The sequence below is a fragment of the Ranitomeya imitator genome, chromosome 8, assembly GCF_032444005.1.
Source record: "Ranitomeya imitator isolate aRanImi1 chromosome 8, aRanImi1.pri, whole genome shotgun sequence".
Taxonomy (NCBI): domain Eukaryota; kingdom Metazoa; phylum Chordata; class Amphibia; order Anura; family Dendrobatidae; genus Ranitomeya; species Ranitomeya imitator.
Window position 1 is genome coordinate 164,433,395 of NC_091289.1, and position 15,906 is coordinate 164,449,300.

Sequence of the window (15,906 nt, forward strand, 5' to 3'; positions counted from 1 at the left end):
TTAAAGCCGGAGCAGCAAGAGCAAGTTTTGGCTTATCTTGCTGACTCAGCCTCTAGCTCTTTTGCCTCCTCTCGTGAAACTGGTAAATGTAAAAGCAGCGCGTCGTTAGTGGATGTTCACGGTCAGGGACAAGTCGCTTCCTTGTCCTCTTCAGCAAAAACAACAACAGAGAAGAATGCAGCAGGCGACACAACGGGTTACTCCATGGAGCTCTTTACACATACCGTCCCTGGCTTAGAAAGTGAAGCAGTTAACAGTCCATGCCCATTACAAGTTGAATCTGACATGGAGTGCACTGATGCACAGCCACAGCCAGACTACTATGCTGGTCCTTTGACTCAGACCACAACATTGCCCTCGCAGGGTAATGATCAAGAATCAGACCCTGATGAGACTATGTTGCCCCATCATGAACGCTATACCACCGACCGACACGGTGACACAGACGAAGTTGCACACGAGCTACAAGAAGAGGTAATAGATGACCCAGTTCTTGACCCCGATTGGAAGCCATTGGGGGAACAGGGTGCAGGCAGCAGCAGTTCTGAAGCGGAGGAGGAGGGGCCGCAGCAGGCATCAACATCGCAACAGGTTCCATCTGCCGGGCCCGTATCTTGCCCAAAACGCGTGGCAAAGCCAAAACCTGTTGGAGGACAGCGTGGCCATCCGGTTACAGCTCAGTCTGCAATGCCTGAAAAGGTATCCGATGCTAGAAAGAGTGCAGTCTGGCATTTTTTTTAAACAACATCCAATTGATCAGCGCAAAGTCATCTGTCAAAAATGTTCAACTACCTTAAGCAAAGGGCAGAATCTGAAAAGTCTCAATACAAGTTGCATGCATAGACATTTAACCACCATGCATTTGCAAGCTTGGACTAACTACCAAACGTCCCTTAAGGTTGTAGCACCCTCGGCCAATGAAGCTAGTCATCAACGCAACATCCCTTCCGGCAGTGTAGGGCCACCATTTTTCGCACCACCTGCAGTATCTGTGCAGGTTTCTTTGCCAGGCCAAAGCAGTCAGGGTCAGGGAATCACCAGTTTCGTAGTAGGAAACACTGCATCTAGGGCACCGGCGGCAACAATACCATCTCCCACCGTCTCTCAGTCTGCCATGTCCACCGGCACCCCCGCTAGTTCCACGATCTCCAGCTCTCCAGTCCAGCTCACCCTACATGAGACTATGGTTAGAAAAAGGAAGTACTTAGCCTCGCATCCGCGTACACAGGGTTTGAACGCCCACATAGCTAGACTAATCTTGTTAGAGATGATGCCCTACCGGTTAGTTGAAAGCGGAGCTTTCAAAGCCCTGATGGACTACGCAGTCGACACTTTTTTTTCCAGAAAAGCCATCCCAGCCCTCCACCAGCATGTTAAAGAGCGCATCGTCCATGCACTCAGGCAATCTGTGAGCACAAAGGTGCACCTGACAACAGATGCATGGACCAGTAGGCATGGCCAGGGACGTTACGTGTCCATCACGGCACACTGGGTGAATGTTGTGGATGCAGGGTCCACAGAGGACAGCAAGTTTGGGACAGTTCTGCCTAGCCCACAGTCTAGAAAACAGTTGGCTGTAGCTGTTCGCACCCCCTCCTCCTCCTCCTCGTCCTCCTGCAGAAGCGAGAGCTCGTCCACAGACCGCAGTCGCACAACCACTCCATCCGCAGCTGCCACTGTTGCACACCAGGTCTCCCATTATGGGGCAGCTACTGGCAAACGTCAGCAGGCTGTATTGGCTATGAAGTGTTTGGGCGACAACAGACACACCGCGGAAGTTCTGTCCGAGTTCTTGCAGAAAGAAACGCAGTCGTGGCTGGGCACTGTAGATCTTGAGGCAGGCAAGGTAGTGAGTGATAACGGAAGGAATTTCATGGCTGCCATCTCCCTTTCCCAACTGAAACACATTCCTTGCCTGGCTCACATCTTAAACCTGGTGGTGCAGTGCTTCCTGAAAAGTTATCCGGGGTTATCTGACCTGCTCCTCAAAGTGCGTGGACTTTGCTCACATATCCGCCGTTCGCCCGTACACTCCAGCCGTATGCAGACCTATCAGCGTTCTTTAAACCTTCCCCAGCATCGCCTAATCATAGACGTTGCAACAAGGTGGAACTCAACACTGCACATGCTTCAGAGACTGTGCGAACAGAGGCGGGCTGTTATGTTTTTGTGGGAGGATACACATACACGGGCAGGCAGTAGGATGGCAGACATGGAGTTGTCAGGTGTGCAGTGGTCGAAGATTCAAGACATGTGTCAAGTCCTTCAGTGTTTTGAGGAATGCACACGGCTGGTTAGTGCAGACAACGCCATAATAAGCATGAGCATCCCCCTAATGCGTCTGCTGATGCAAAGTTTGACGCACATAAAGGATCAGGCGTCTGCAGCTGAGGAAGAGGAAAGCCTTGATGACAGTCAGCCATTGTCTGGCCAGGGCAGTGTACAGGACGAGGTAGCGGGCGAAGAGGAGGAGGAGGACGAGGAGGATGATGGGGATGATTATATTTTTAATGAGGAAGCTTTTCCGGGGCCACTGGAAATTGTTGGCGCGGCAAGGCCGGGTTCTGGTTTTTGGAGGGACACAAGTGACGTGGATTTGCCTGAAACTGCCCCTCAACCAAGCACAACCGCAGATTTGAGAACTGGAACTTTGGCCCACATGGCGGATTATGCCTTACGTATCCTCAAAAGGGACACACGCATTACTAAAATGATGAACGATGACGATTACTGGTTGGCCTGCCTCCTTGATCCTCGCTATAAAGGCAAATTGCAAAATATAATGCCACATGACAACTTGGAAATAATATTAGCAACCAAACAATCAACTCTTGTTGACCGTTTGCTTCTGGCATTCCCTGCACACAGCGCCCGTGATCGTTCTCACACGTGCTGCAGGGGCCAGCAGACCAGAGGTGTTAGAGGGGCAGAAATCAGAAGTGGCGTTGGCCAGAGGGGTTTTCTGACCAGGTTGTGGAGTGATTTTGCTATGACCGCAGACAGGACAGGTACTGCAGCATCAATTCAAAGTGACAGGAGACAACATTTGTCCAGTATGGTTACAAACTATTTTTCATCCCTTATCGACGTTCTCCCTCAACCGTCATTCCCATTTGATTACTGGGCATCCAAATTAGACACCTGGCCAGAATTGGCAGAATATGCATTGCAGGAGCTTGCTTGCCCGGCAGCTAGTGTCCTATCAGAAAGAGTATTCAGTGCTGCAGGTTCAATACTAACAGAAAAAAGGACTCGTCTGGCTACCCAAAATGTAGATGATCTAACCTTCATTAAAATGAACCACAACTGGATTTCGAAATCTTTTGCCCCACCTTGCCCGGCTGACACCTAGCTTTCCTATGAAAAGGTCTTGCCTGTGGACTATTCTGAATGACTTTTCCAATCTCGTAATTTTCTGCACCTGATTGTCCAGCATACAACATGTTTACACCTCACTAAATGGCCAAACTCCCCACACGGGGTGTGCCCGCTTTTGGTCGACGGCACTGCCACTGGGTCCCTCATAGTACAATAAAGTGTCTCTGGCGGTGGTGGTGCGCACCCAACTTCAGACACACCGTTGTAATATGAGGGGCCCTGGGCCTGTACCGCCGGCCACAAGACAGTTCCCCCCCCCCAGCTCACACAGTGCTCTACCACTTGCAAAATTATCTCTCACAGCTCCACCAATGTTTAGTCTATGCGCTGACATCCTTCAATGCCTGGCACTGACAATACCATTGTATTGACATTTTTGTTATGTTAGGCCTTCGAAGCCTGTCTGCGGTCCCTCCTTCCACTAGGCCTCCACTGACCATTGTACTGCTGCCCGTGTACCCCTGGAACCAATTTTAAATTGCCAACAGCCCTATTTTTTTATGTTAGGTCTTCGAAGCCTGTCTGCGGTCCCTCCTTCCACTAGGCCTCCACTGACCATTGTACTGCTGCCCTTGTACCACTGGAACCAATTTTAAATTGCCTACAGCCATCTGTTATTATGTTAGGCCTTCGATGCCTGTCTGCGGTCACTCCTTCCACTAGGCCTCCACTGACCACACCACTGCTGCCCGTGTACCCCTGGAACCAATTTAAAATTGCCTACAGCCATCTGTTATTATGTTAGGCCTTCGAAGCCTGTCTGCGGTCCTTCCTTCCAATAGTTCTCCACTGACCAGACCAATGCTGGCCGTGTACCCCTGGAACCCAGCTGAAAGTGCATGTAGCCTCCTTTTTTTCTTTGTTTTATATTTAGAAAGCCCAGATGAACTACGCTGTGCAACGGTTCAAGCTACCCAGTCGACATTTCTTTTGCGAGAAAAGCCATCCCAGCCCTCCAGCGGCATGAAAAAGTCTGCATTGTCATAGCACTCAGGCAATCAAACAGTAGAAAGGTGCACCTGACAAGAGACGCATGGACCAGTAGGCATGTCCACAAAAAGTTACGTGTCCATTACGGCGCACTGGGTTAATGTGTTGGATGCATGGTCCACAGGGGACAGCCTACAAAGTCTGTCTGCAGTCCCTAATTCCAATTTTCCTCCGCTGACCACACCACTGCTGCCCGTGTACCCCTGGAACCAATTTTACAGTGTCTACAGCCTAATTTTGTTATGTTAGGCCTACTACGCCTGTCTGCGGTCCCTCCTTCCAATACTCGTCCACTGACCACACCACTGCTGCCCGTGGACCCCTGGAACCTATTTTTAATTGCATAGAGCATCCTTTTTTTAATAGTAGGCGTACAAAGTCTGTCTGCGGTCCACTATTGAAATTGTCCTCCACTGCCCAGAGCACTGCTGCTTGTGTACCCCTGTAACTTTTTTAAGCTGCAGTGAGCCACATTTTTGGTTTAAGTCCTACTACCTGTGTCTGTCTGCGCCACTCAATTCAGCTGTGTTCCTTTGAAAAAAGCTGAGCGTCAATAGTCTTGTTTTCAGCCTCTAGGAATTTTAAAACTGCATTGGGGGTACAACTTTGGTAGAGCCTACTAACGGTGTCTGCCTTCCCAAGGTGTGCCCCAGGTTTCCTCGCCATTGCTTCGATCTTAATGCTCTCGTTTAGTAGTTGTTGGAAACTACACTGCATTAGGCCTACAAATTGGGTATGGGGTGTAGAGAGATGGTGTGTTCCACTCCAAGGTGTTCCCCAGGTTTCCTCTCCATTGCTTCGATCGTCATGCTCTCGTTTAGTAGTTGTTGGAAACTACACTGCATTAGGCCTACAAATTGGGTATGGGGTGTAGAGAGATGGTGTGTTACACTCCAAGGTGTTCCCCAGGTTTCCTCTCCATTGCTTCGATCTTCATGCTCTCGTTTAGTAGTTGTTGGAAACTACACTGCATTAGGCCTACAAATTGGGTATGGGGTGTAGAGAGATGGTGTGTTCCACTCCAAGGTGTTCTCCAGGTTGCCTTTCCTGAGCTTCGATCTTCCGGCTCTCGTTTAGTAGTTGTTGGATACTACACTGCATTAGGCCTACAAATTGGGTATGGGGTGTAGAGAGATGGTGTGTTACACTCCAAGGTGTTCCCCAGGTTTCCTCTCCATTGCTTCGATCTTCATGCTCTCGTTTAGTAGTTGTTGGAAACTACGCTGCATTAGGCCTACAAATTGGGTATGGGGTGTAGAGAGATGGTGTGTTCCACTCCAAGGTGTTCTTCAGGTTGCCTTTCCTGAGCTTCGATCTTCCGGCTCTCGTTTAGTAGTTGTTGGAAACTACACTGCATTAGGCCTACAAATTGGGTATGGGGTGTAGAGAGATGGTGTGTTACACTCCAAGGTGTTCCCCAGGTTTCCTCTCCATTGCTTCGATCTTCATGCTCTCGTTTAGTAGTTGTTAGAAACTACGCTGCATTAGGCCTACAAATTGGGTATGGGGTGTAGAGAGATGGTGTGTTCCACTCCAAGGTGTTCTCCAGGTTGCCTTTCCTGAGCTTCGATCTTCCGGCTCTCGTTTAGTAGTTGTTGGAAACTACACTGCATTAGGCCTACAAATTGGGTATGGGGTGTAGAGAGATGGTGTGTTACACTCCAAGGTGTTCCCCAGGTTTCCTCTCCATTGCTTCGATCTTCATGCTCTCGTTTAGTAGTTGTTGGAAACTACGCTGCATTAGGCCTACAAATTGGGTATGGGGTGTAGAGAGATGGTGTGTTCCACTCCAAGGTGTTCTCCAGGTTGCCTTTCCTGAGCTTCGATCTTCTGGCTCTCGTTTAGTAGTTGTTGGAAACTACGCTGCATTAGGCCTACAAATTGGGTATGGGGTGTAGAGAGATGGTGTGTTCCACTCCAAGGTGTTCTCCAGGTTGCCTTTCCTGAGCTTCGATCTTCCGGCTCTCGTTTAGTAGTTGTTGGAAACTACACTGCATTAGGCCTACAAATTGGGTATGGGGTGTAGAGAGATGGTGTGTTACACTCCAAGGTGTTCCCCAGGTTTCCTCTCCATTGCTTCGATTTTCATGCTCTCGTTTAGCAGTTGTTGGAAACTACGCTGCATTAGGCCTACAAATTGGGTATGGGGTGTAGAGAGATGGTGTGTTTCCTGAGCTTCGATCTTCTGGCTCTCGTTTAGTAGTTGTTGGAAACTATGCTGCATTAGGCCTACAAATTGGGTATGGGGTGTAGAGAGATGGTGTGTTCCACTCCAAGGTGTTCCCCAGGTTTCCTCTCCATTGCTTCGATCTTCATGCTCTCGTTTAGTAGTTGTTGGAAACTACGCTGCATTAGGCCTACAAATTGGGTATGGGGTGTAGAGAGATGGTGTGTTCCACTCCAAGGTGTTCTCCAGGTTGCCTTTCCTGAGCTTCGATCTTCTGGCTCTCGTTTAGTAGTTGTTGGAAACTACGCTGCATTAGGCCTACAAATTGGGTATGGGGTGTAGAGAGATGGTGTGTTCCACTCCAAGGTGTTCTCCAGGTTACCTTTCCTGAGCTTCGATCTTCCGGCTCTCGTTTAGTAGTTGTTGGAAACTACACTGCATTAGGCCTACAAATTGGGTATGGGGTGTAGAGAGATGGTGTGTTACACTCCAAGGTGTTCCCCAGGTTTCCTCTCCATTGCTTCGATTTTCATGCTCTCGTTTAGCAGTTGTTGGAAACTACGCTGCATTAGGCCTACAAATTGGGTATGGGGTGTAGAGAGATGGTGTGTTTCCTGAGCTTCGATCTTCTGGCTCTCGTTTAGTAGTTGTTGGAAACTATGCTGCATTAGGCCTACAAATTGGGTATGGGGTGTAGAGAGATGGTGTGTTCCACTCCAAGGTGTTCCCCAGGTTTCCTCTCCATTGCTTCGATCTTCATGCTCTCGTTTAGTAGTTGTTGGAAACTACGCTGCATTAGGCCTACAAATTGGGTATGGGGTGTAGAGAGATGGTGTGTTCCACTCCAAGGTGTTCTCCAGGTTGCCTTTCCTGAGCTTCGATCTTCTGGCTCTCGTTTAGTAGTTGTTGGAAACTACGCTGCATTAGGCCTACAAATTGGGTATGGGGTGTAGAGAGATGGTGTGTTCCACTCCAAGGTGTTCTCCAGGTTGCCTTTCCTGAGCTTCGATCTTCCGGCTCTCGTTTAGTAGTTGTTGGAAACTACACTGCATTAGGCCTACAAATTGGGTATGGGGTGTAGAGAGATGGTGTGTTACACTCCAAGGTGTTCCCCAGGTTTCCTCTCCATTGCTTCGATTTTCATGCTCTCGTTTAGCAGTTGTTGGAAACTACGCTGCATTAGGCCTACAAATTGGGTATGGGGTGTAGAGAGATGGTGTGTTTCCTGAGCTTCGATCTTCTGGCTCTCGTTTAGTAGTTGTTGGAAACTATGCTGCATTAGGCCTACAAATTGGGTATGGGGTGTAGAGAGATGGTGTGTTCCACTCCAAGGTGTTCCCCAGGTTTCCTGTCCATTGCTTCGATCTTCATGCTCTCGTTTAGTAGTTGTTGGAAACTACACTGCATTAGGCCTACAAATTGGGTATGGGGTGTAGAGAGATGGTGTGTTCCACTCCAAGGTGTTCCCCAGGTTTCGTCCACATTGCTTCGGTCTTCCGATTCTCGTTTAGTAGTTGTAGAAAACTACACTGCATTAGGCCTACAAATTGGGTATGGGGTGTAGAGAGACGGTGTGTTACACTCCAAGGTGTTCCCCAGGTTTCGTCCACATTGCTTCGATCTTCCGACTCTCGTTTAGTAGTTGTTGAAAACTACACTGCATTAGGCCTACAAATTGGGTATGTGGTGTAGAGAGATGGTGTGTTACACTCCAAGGTGTTCTCCAGGTTGCCTTTCCTGAACTTCTATCTTCAGGCTCTCATTAAATTGTGGTTAAATGGAACAACTGCATTTGGCGTACTAGTTGGTTTGGGGCCTACTATCGGTGTCTGCCACTCCTTGCTGTTCTCCTGGTTTCCTGTCCTGAAATTCCATTTTCAGGCTCTCGTTAAGTAGTTGTTAATGTTAGACTGCATTTGGCCTACTAGTTGGGTCGGGGCCTACTATCGGTGTCTGCCACTCCTTGCTGTTCTCCTCCACTGAACAAAGCTGTGCCGCCTGTTTACTACGGTTGCCAATTTTGAACTGCATTTCGACTACTTACTGATTTGGGCCTACTCTCTGTGTCAGCCTCTCATTCCAGTTGTCCTCCACTGCAATGCTCCCTGGTTAGTCCTGTGTTACCAATTTTGAACTGCATTTAGCCAACTTTATTCTTTGGGCCTATATCTGTGTTTCCTCCTCATCCTGCCCATTGCCCAGCCAGTGATAGATGAGTCTGCTGGTACATTGACCCATAACGCAAAATTCCCCGTGCACGCTACACAGCAAGATTGTGACCCTGCTGAAAGTCAGGTTCCTCTTCCCGCATACCATACCACCTTACACGGGGACAAAGAGGAAGGTGCAGATGAAAGTGCAGGTTCCTTCATCAGGTGGGGGGAGGAATACTAGTTGGCGACGTCACTGGCACAGGGCCTCTCATAGTACGCAAAAGTGTTGCTGCCGGTGGGAGGCGCCCCCACCGTGCAAACACACCGCTGTACTTTGAGGGGCCCTGTGCCAGTGCCAATGCCAACGAGTGGCCCCCCCCTGCTTGCTCAGGATCACAGCACTTGCAAAGTTGAAATACTTACCTCTCCCTGCTCCACTGCCGTGACGTGGTCCAGATTTACTGGGCCCACTAATTACTTGAACCAGCCCTAACCCCCCCAACTTTAGCCAAATTACCCCCAATTTCAAATGCCTTCCAATTATTATAAGCTAAATTACGATTGACAAGCTTCTGTAACAAGAATGGATGTTTTTGCCATTAAAATGGGCAGTGTAGGGTGTTTTCCTGGCCTCCACTCACTGCCGACTATGCTCCCCCATTGACTTGCATTGGGTTTCGTGTTTCGGGCGATACCCGACTTTTCGCCATAATCGGCCGATTCCACTCGACTCGACTTCTAAGATAGTCGGGTTTCGCGAAACACGACTCGACTCTAAAAAGGTCAAGGTCGCTCAACCCTATTGGAAGGTATAATGTTAACTACAGAATGTTGTGGTGGTGATAGTATGAAATGTGTAACTGGCTTTATTAATATCTAACTGCAGTCATAAATGTTACACATTATTTTCATTTCAATTATAGAAGCCAGCACAACTACATTATTATATCGAATGAGCAGAAACATTTGTGATGCTATAGCTGACTGGTAAAATGTCTAAAATAGGTAGCTTCTTATGGTTTATATTTCAGAGTTAAATGCCCACCAGGATGTTTGACGCACTCAGGAAATCTATGGGGAACCGGTATATACACAGAAGTAAGACAAAGACATATAATTACGCGTTAGAGACCTTTTAACTTTAAGCATGCTTTTTTTTTTTAGAATAGCAAATAATATGTATGCTTATAATGCTGTTATTGTATGATATTTTATATAGGATTCATCTATTTGCCAAGCTGCCATTCATTCAGGGGCAATAAACAATAATGGCGGAAAAGCCCTTTTGAAAAAAAGTCCAGGACAAAACTGGTATGAAGAATCAACAAGGAATGGAATCATTTCAAGAAAATTTGGTCCTTGGACAAAGTCATTTGTACTGACTGCAGTTCAAGAAAACATTGGCATCCAGATACCGAAAGGTATTTTATTTTATTAGAATTAATTATAAATCTATAATATCGACAACAAATATGAGCTCTGTAGATGGGCATGACGGAAAGAACAGGTAGGCACTGACTCTGTCAATGGGGGGAAACTAAGTGTCAGGGCTCTGTAGAGGTAAGAGGGCAAGAGATGTGCAACGTAAATTAATTTAGATCCCAGACGTATTATTTCATTAAGACCCCTGACCATACCCCCAAATCAATTCAGACCCTAGCCAGACTCCAAACTAGATCAAGATCCCCTGATCAGACCCCTAAATTAATTTAGTCCCCTGTCATGGCCCCTAAATTAAAATCAGACTTCCAATTAGATCCCTGAATTAATTTGCACTCCCTATCAGGTTTCTAAATTCATTTAGACCCCATAATTTATTTAGACTCTAGACCCCCTTAATTATTTTAGACATAAAACCAGACCACAAGGGCCACTTGGGTCAGTGCAGCAGTGAAATGGAGCACACGGTACATGGAAATGTAGAATGCAAACTGAAAGTTTAATAAAATCCTGGAAACATCACACACATAGCAGGGTTACTGAACACCTCAGGCAGATAGCAGAGTTACTAAAGAATTAGGACAGTTTGCAGAGTTACTGAAGACCTCAGACAGGTTGCAGAATTGAGGAAGAGGGACCGCGTCCCTTGAAACGTGTTGGTTTGTCTGGCCCCTATACACACCCGTCCTTACCAGCCACGTGACGTCACAATCTCCGGCTGTCCGGCAGTTTCAGTTTCTGTTTCACAGCGGCGGAGCTTTCGGACGGAGCCCGCCACTACTCTTTCTGCCTCCACACATCACCGCCTGTGGTCCTGTGCACCCATGCCCGCAAGCAATACGGGAGGACACTCCCTATGCTCCAGTCTTTCTGCACTTTTGCAAACCTCAGCACGGCATCAGCTTCCTTGATTTGGTCTACACAAGTAAGTGGCTGCAACTATTGTCACTCACTAGTATATCGCTGTATACCGCAGCATCGTGCTACAGTGATCCATCAGTCTAGTATTTAATAATATCTGGCTTAATCCTTGAGGGTAAGCGCAGTGATAACCCCTTTTTTTCCTTATTAATAAAAGGTTGCAGAATTACTGAAAACCTCAGAGAGGTTGCAGAGTTACTGAAGAATGTAGGCAAATAGGAGGTGTCATTGAGATGCAGATAGGTAGCACACAAAAGATCAGGGACAGGAAGCAGATAAAACTCTGGATTCACAAGAAAGTCTAATACCCTGGAAACTGTAGACATCAAGGAAGACGGAACCTTGTTTCCCCGGCTCCTTGTTTCAATGTGGTAACAGAAAGAAGTAACAGTTAAGAACCTTCCATGTGTCAGAGTGCCAGCGTCTTCACCTTCTCCAGCTAACTACATTCACACTTTTTCCTGGTTGAGCACCTCTTCGGCACGAAGTTTGCCAGCTGCAAGCAAGCCACATCTGATCACACCAAGACGTTTGACATCTGAATAGTGACGGTCTATTTCTCTCTATGCACTTTACAAAACTCTGGATTCACAAGAAAGTCTAATACCTTGGAAACTGTAGACATCTAGGAAGATATCCCAGAAACCGCAGGCAGGTTGATACTGGAAACTGCAGGCAAGTAGGTAACTGGAAGCCATACACTGCCAGGAAGACATCCCAAAAGCTTCAGGCGGATTGATACTGGAAACTGCAGGCAAGTAGGTATTGATACTGGAAACCACAGACAAATAAGGAAAGTCCTAAACTGACAGGTAGCAAGGTTACTGGAAACTGCAGACAAACAGGAGTCCTGAAGACTAGTGGTAGAAAAACAGATAAAGTCCTCCACTGACATGTACAGTAGCAGGGTTAATGAAAATCACAGACAAGTATATAGTGCTACTGGAAATCGCAGGCAGGTACGCAGCAAGGTTACTCGACCCTGCAGACAAGTAAGTAGCAATACTTGAAACCACAGACAAGTGACCCTAGGACTGGAAATGACAGACAAGCAGGAGACATTCTGAAGATTGTTCTTTGGAACTGCACAGACTATTAAAAGAGTTACTAGCAGTCTTAGAGCAATGCCAAGGCACAGGTGTGAGTCTTGGGAGCCTTAAATAAGCCTAGGAAGTTCATTACATGAGAACACACCAGACTCCTTGAAAAGTCCGAAGTGGAACACAAGAAAATCAAATGGACCAGGGCATGTGCGTAACATTTGCAAAGTTTCCAGGTGAAAGGCATATCCAGGACTTTTGTTTTTATTCCTGTGGGGCTAAGAACTTACCAACAGGTAACTGCTAACTACCTGCCTGTTCTGCCCTCAGACGATCTCTCCCAGCTTAATCAGTAATTCTCCTGCTTCCTTTGACCTCATGTCAATAGAGCAGTTCTTCCTCTTCTGATCACCGGAAAAAAGAGAATCGCTGGCAGGAGCGGTCCGTGACCATTCTGATCCAGGAAAGGTCGTCGCAGGGCAGAATAGGCAGGTAATTATCAGCTACCTTCATGTAAGCTCTTAGCCCAATAGGAAAATAATCCAAAAAGATAATTCTTTTAGCTACTTGACCTTCGCCCTGCTCATAAGTATCTGGCACTAAGATATAAAGCTGCAGTTCCTTTTATTCCTGTACTTCCCACAGAGAATAATTCAGATTGAGATCTGGGAAATTTGAAAGCTAAACCAACACCTGGACCTTTTTGTCCTGCTCCTCAAACTATTTCTGAAATTTGTTTACAGTGCATAGTGTCACACTCATCTATTTTACAAAATAAATAGACAATAATATGATAGCAGGAAATATACACATTCAGTAATTCAGTTTTAAATGTTAACTTATTTTAATTGCTGTTAACCTGTTATTAATCAGTGGTTTTCTTTCTATAGTAGTTAACATTCAGTGTACGACATCTGCAAATAAAATAACTGAGCCTGTTACAGAGTAAGTAAGACTTTAAAGCCTAACTTAGGCAACAGTTCTAAATTACAGTAATCTTTTACACAAGGCATTTAGTATACCTAAAACAGTATTGTGAATTGTATCAGAGCAAATGTTCAAATTTAAATGATCATAATCTTATATAAGACATATGCATATATACCGTTTCTGTTTGTCTTGGTCTTTAAATCATTTTGAGATGTGTGTGTGTGTGTTTGTGTGTGTGTAAGTCCATGCCCGACGCACCTGCATGGTGTCCCCTTCCTCCTCCATGCAGGGATGCCGGCATACTTACCACCACGGTGTGCTGCTGATTTCCCGGCATGCTGCTGCTACCTGCTGTAGTGCGTGCTCCACTGCTCTTAACCGGGCAGTGCATGTATATAGTAAATGCTCTCAGCTTGTAGCCGAGAGGCATTTAGTATAAATAGTACATTTGCTGGATGGCTTTCAGCCTATTGCTTGGAGGCATCCTGTGTAAAAGACTCCTTCTTACTTAGGGAGTTGCCAAGCATTGAGTTTAATCATTAGGTAGGTACTATTCTACCAGTGCAGTAGTGTGGTTCTCTGGTCCCAGTGTGTATCCGTCCATGGCAAGTGGAGGCTTCTGTTTGGCAGGAGAGTTCGTGCTGTAAGCCATGAAGAGTTGGTGTCAGATTCTCATCCAACAACTCCAGAATCCAATGAGGGTTTTATCAAACGAAGAACAAGTCCTACTCAGAAACAGTCAAGTCATGATAAAACAACTTGAGTTCCAGATCGGAGCATTATACACGGAGAAGAAAATCGCCTTCCCTGTGTTGTCTGATATTCCCATAGGTTGTCCAGAGCGGAGAAGTCAAGTGGCAGTTCTAGTCTGGAGACCCAATTGTGGTGCTCCTTTGGGGAGAGACAAGTCACAAGAGGTGTTTGGTCCCCACTCCCCATACATCCAGGCGAACCAGTGATGTTGCCATCTTCTCCACCAGGTATGCTAGTCACTGAGCAGCTGTGTGCTGGTGTCTCCGAAGAAAGGGAAGCGGAGGCGATGTCCCCACACAGTCCCGATGATTGCATCAATGATCTGCCCCCAGGAAATTCTCCCCACCGGGTGGATAAGTCGTCTTGGAGACCAGGTTGAAGACACATTCTGAGGAGGAATCTTTAGTTTCTATGTGGTGTGGTGAAGAGAACGTCAAGGCAATGGCATCTGCCAAATTTCTGCTATTCACCAACCAGGCAGAGGAACTCCAGTTGGTCCTTGAATCCTCTAGGGCAGTAGCTGATCTCAACAAATGGAGAGAGACTTCCCAATGCCCAGTTCCTGGTATTACACTCGCTTTGTCCTATGCTGAGGATGACTTGATAGAGAGAAGCAGACGTGAAGATGGCAAGAAGTCATGATCCTAAAGAGAAGTCAGAGGAGTCCATGAAGAAGTGTTGGCCTCCAACTTCTCTGCAGATAGTCCTCGTGAGTTTAAAGAAAAGGGTCCTAAGTGGGGTACAGTAGCACTTTGGCCAGTGCCCCTGAATGGTATCCCCTTCCCCCTCCATGCAGGGAAACCGGCATACTCACCACCCCACCCCCATGGTGTGGTTTCCTGGCGTGCTCCTGCTTCCTGCTATAGTGCAGGCCACAACTCCTGGCAACACGCCTAGTGTGTGCTCCTTGATCTTAAAGGGGCAGGGTCCATATATAGTAAATGCCTTCAGCTTGTAGCTAAGAGGAATTTAGTATAAGTAGTATACCCACTGGATGGCTCTCAGCCTATTTCTGGGAGTCATCCAATATAAAAGACTCCCTCTCCCTTACTGAGTCACCAAACAACAAGTTTTGTCATTAGGTAGTGTCAGTGTGGTGTTCTAGCAGTGCAGTTGTGAGGTCCCCTGGTCCTGGTTTGGCCAGTGTCCTGAACCTTAATCCCTGGTTCCGGTGTGACCAGTGCCTGAACATTGTTCCCTGGTTCTCTCAGTTTGTCAAGTCCTGTTCCTGAAGTTCTCTGGTCATAGTGCGGCCAATACCTGAACATTGTCCTCTGGTATCAGTGCAGCCCGTGCCTGAAAGTTGTCCCATGGTCCCAGGGCAGCCATGCCTGAATGTTAACCCCTGGTCCTGGTGCGGCCAGTGCTGAGTCCGAAGTCACTTGGTCCGAGTGCGGCCAGTCCTGAATCCGAAATCCCCTGATACTAATGCGGCCAGTCCTGAATCTGAAGTCCCCCCTTCCTGGTGTGGCCCATCCTGTTCCTAAAGTCCCCTAGTCCCAGTGCAGCCAGTGCCTGAATATTGTCCCTGGACCGTGCGCAGCCAATCCCTTATTCAGTATCCTAGACCAGTGTGTCTGAACATGGCCCTAGTCTGTGTCAGTAAACCTGACCCCTGGGGTCAGCAGCTGCAGTACCAGGATCTGCCTAGGAGTGGTACTTGGCGGCTACCTGCAGCCCAGTCTTTCTCCACAATCAGGAGCTTGAGTGAACACCTGGTAGCTGCTTAGCTACACCTCTTCCTAGGCAGGGGCACAAGCTATGTGACACATTGGGTCCAAAAATACACTTGCATCACCGTTGGGTGTAACCGCGTGTATAAGTATACTCATATCTAAAAGACATAAAGACCGACACAGACAAGAATGGTGAGCCAGGGATCATGCTTGCATCAAAACTGTACTTTGAACATAGTATAATGCAAAAAGCCGAAGACCCAACATATCAAATTTATTGAACAACAAAAGAGTACCTAACAGAAAGTGACATTATGTAGTTAGTAAATTAGAATACCCTCTGCAAACTCTCCGCACCCTGACAAACATTTCTCTAGCACTTCTTCCTTGGGGACTTAACAAATAGGAGAGGATCTCCTTACCTGCCATGCACATGTGAAAGCAGGTATCTACTTTTG

The 15,906-nt window shown here is 47.1% G+C and overlaps 1 protein-coding gene across 1 annotated transcript in view; it reads left to right on the forward strand.

The window, feature by feature from the left end:
* LOC138648212 (uncharacterized) overlaps nt 1-15,906 on the forward strand; it is a 100,594-nt gene that overhangs the window by 30,089 nt on the left and 54,599 nt on the right. The window contains exons 8-10 of the mRNA XM_069737735.1: nt 9,720-9,786; nt 9,908-10,109; nt 12,980-13,034. Coding sequence (XP_069593836.1) covers nt 9,720-9,786; nt 9,908-10,109; nt 12,980-13,034 — 324 coding nt within the window. The remainder of the gene's footprint in view (nt 1-9,719; nt 9,787-9,907; nt 10,110-12,979; nt 13,035-15,906) is intronic.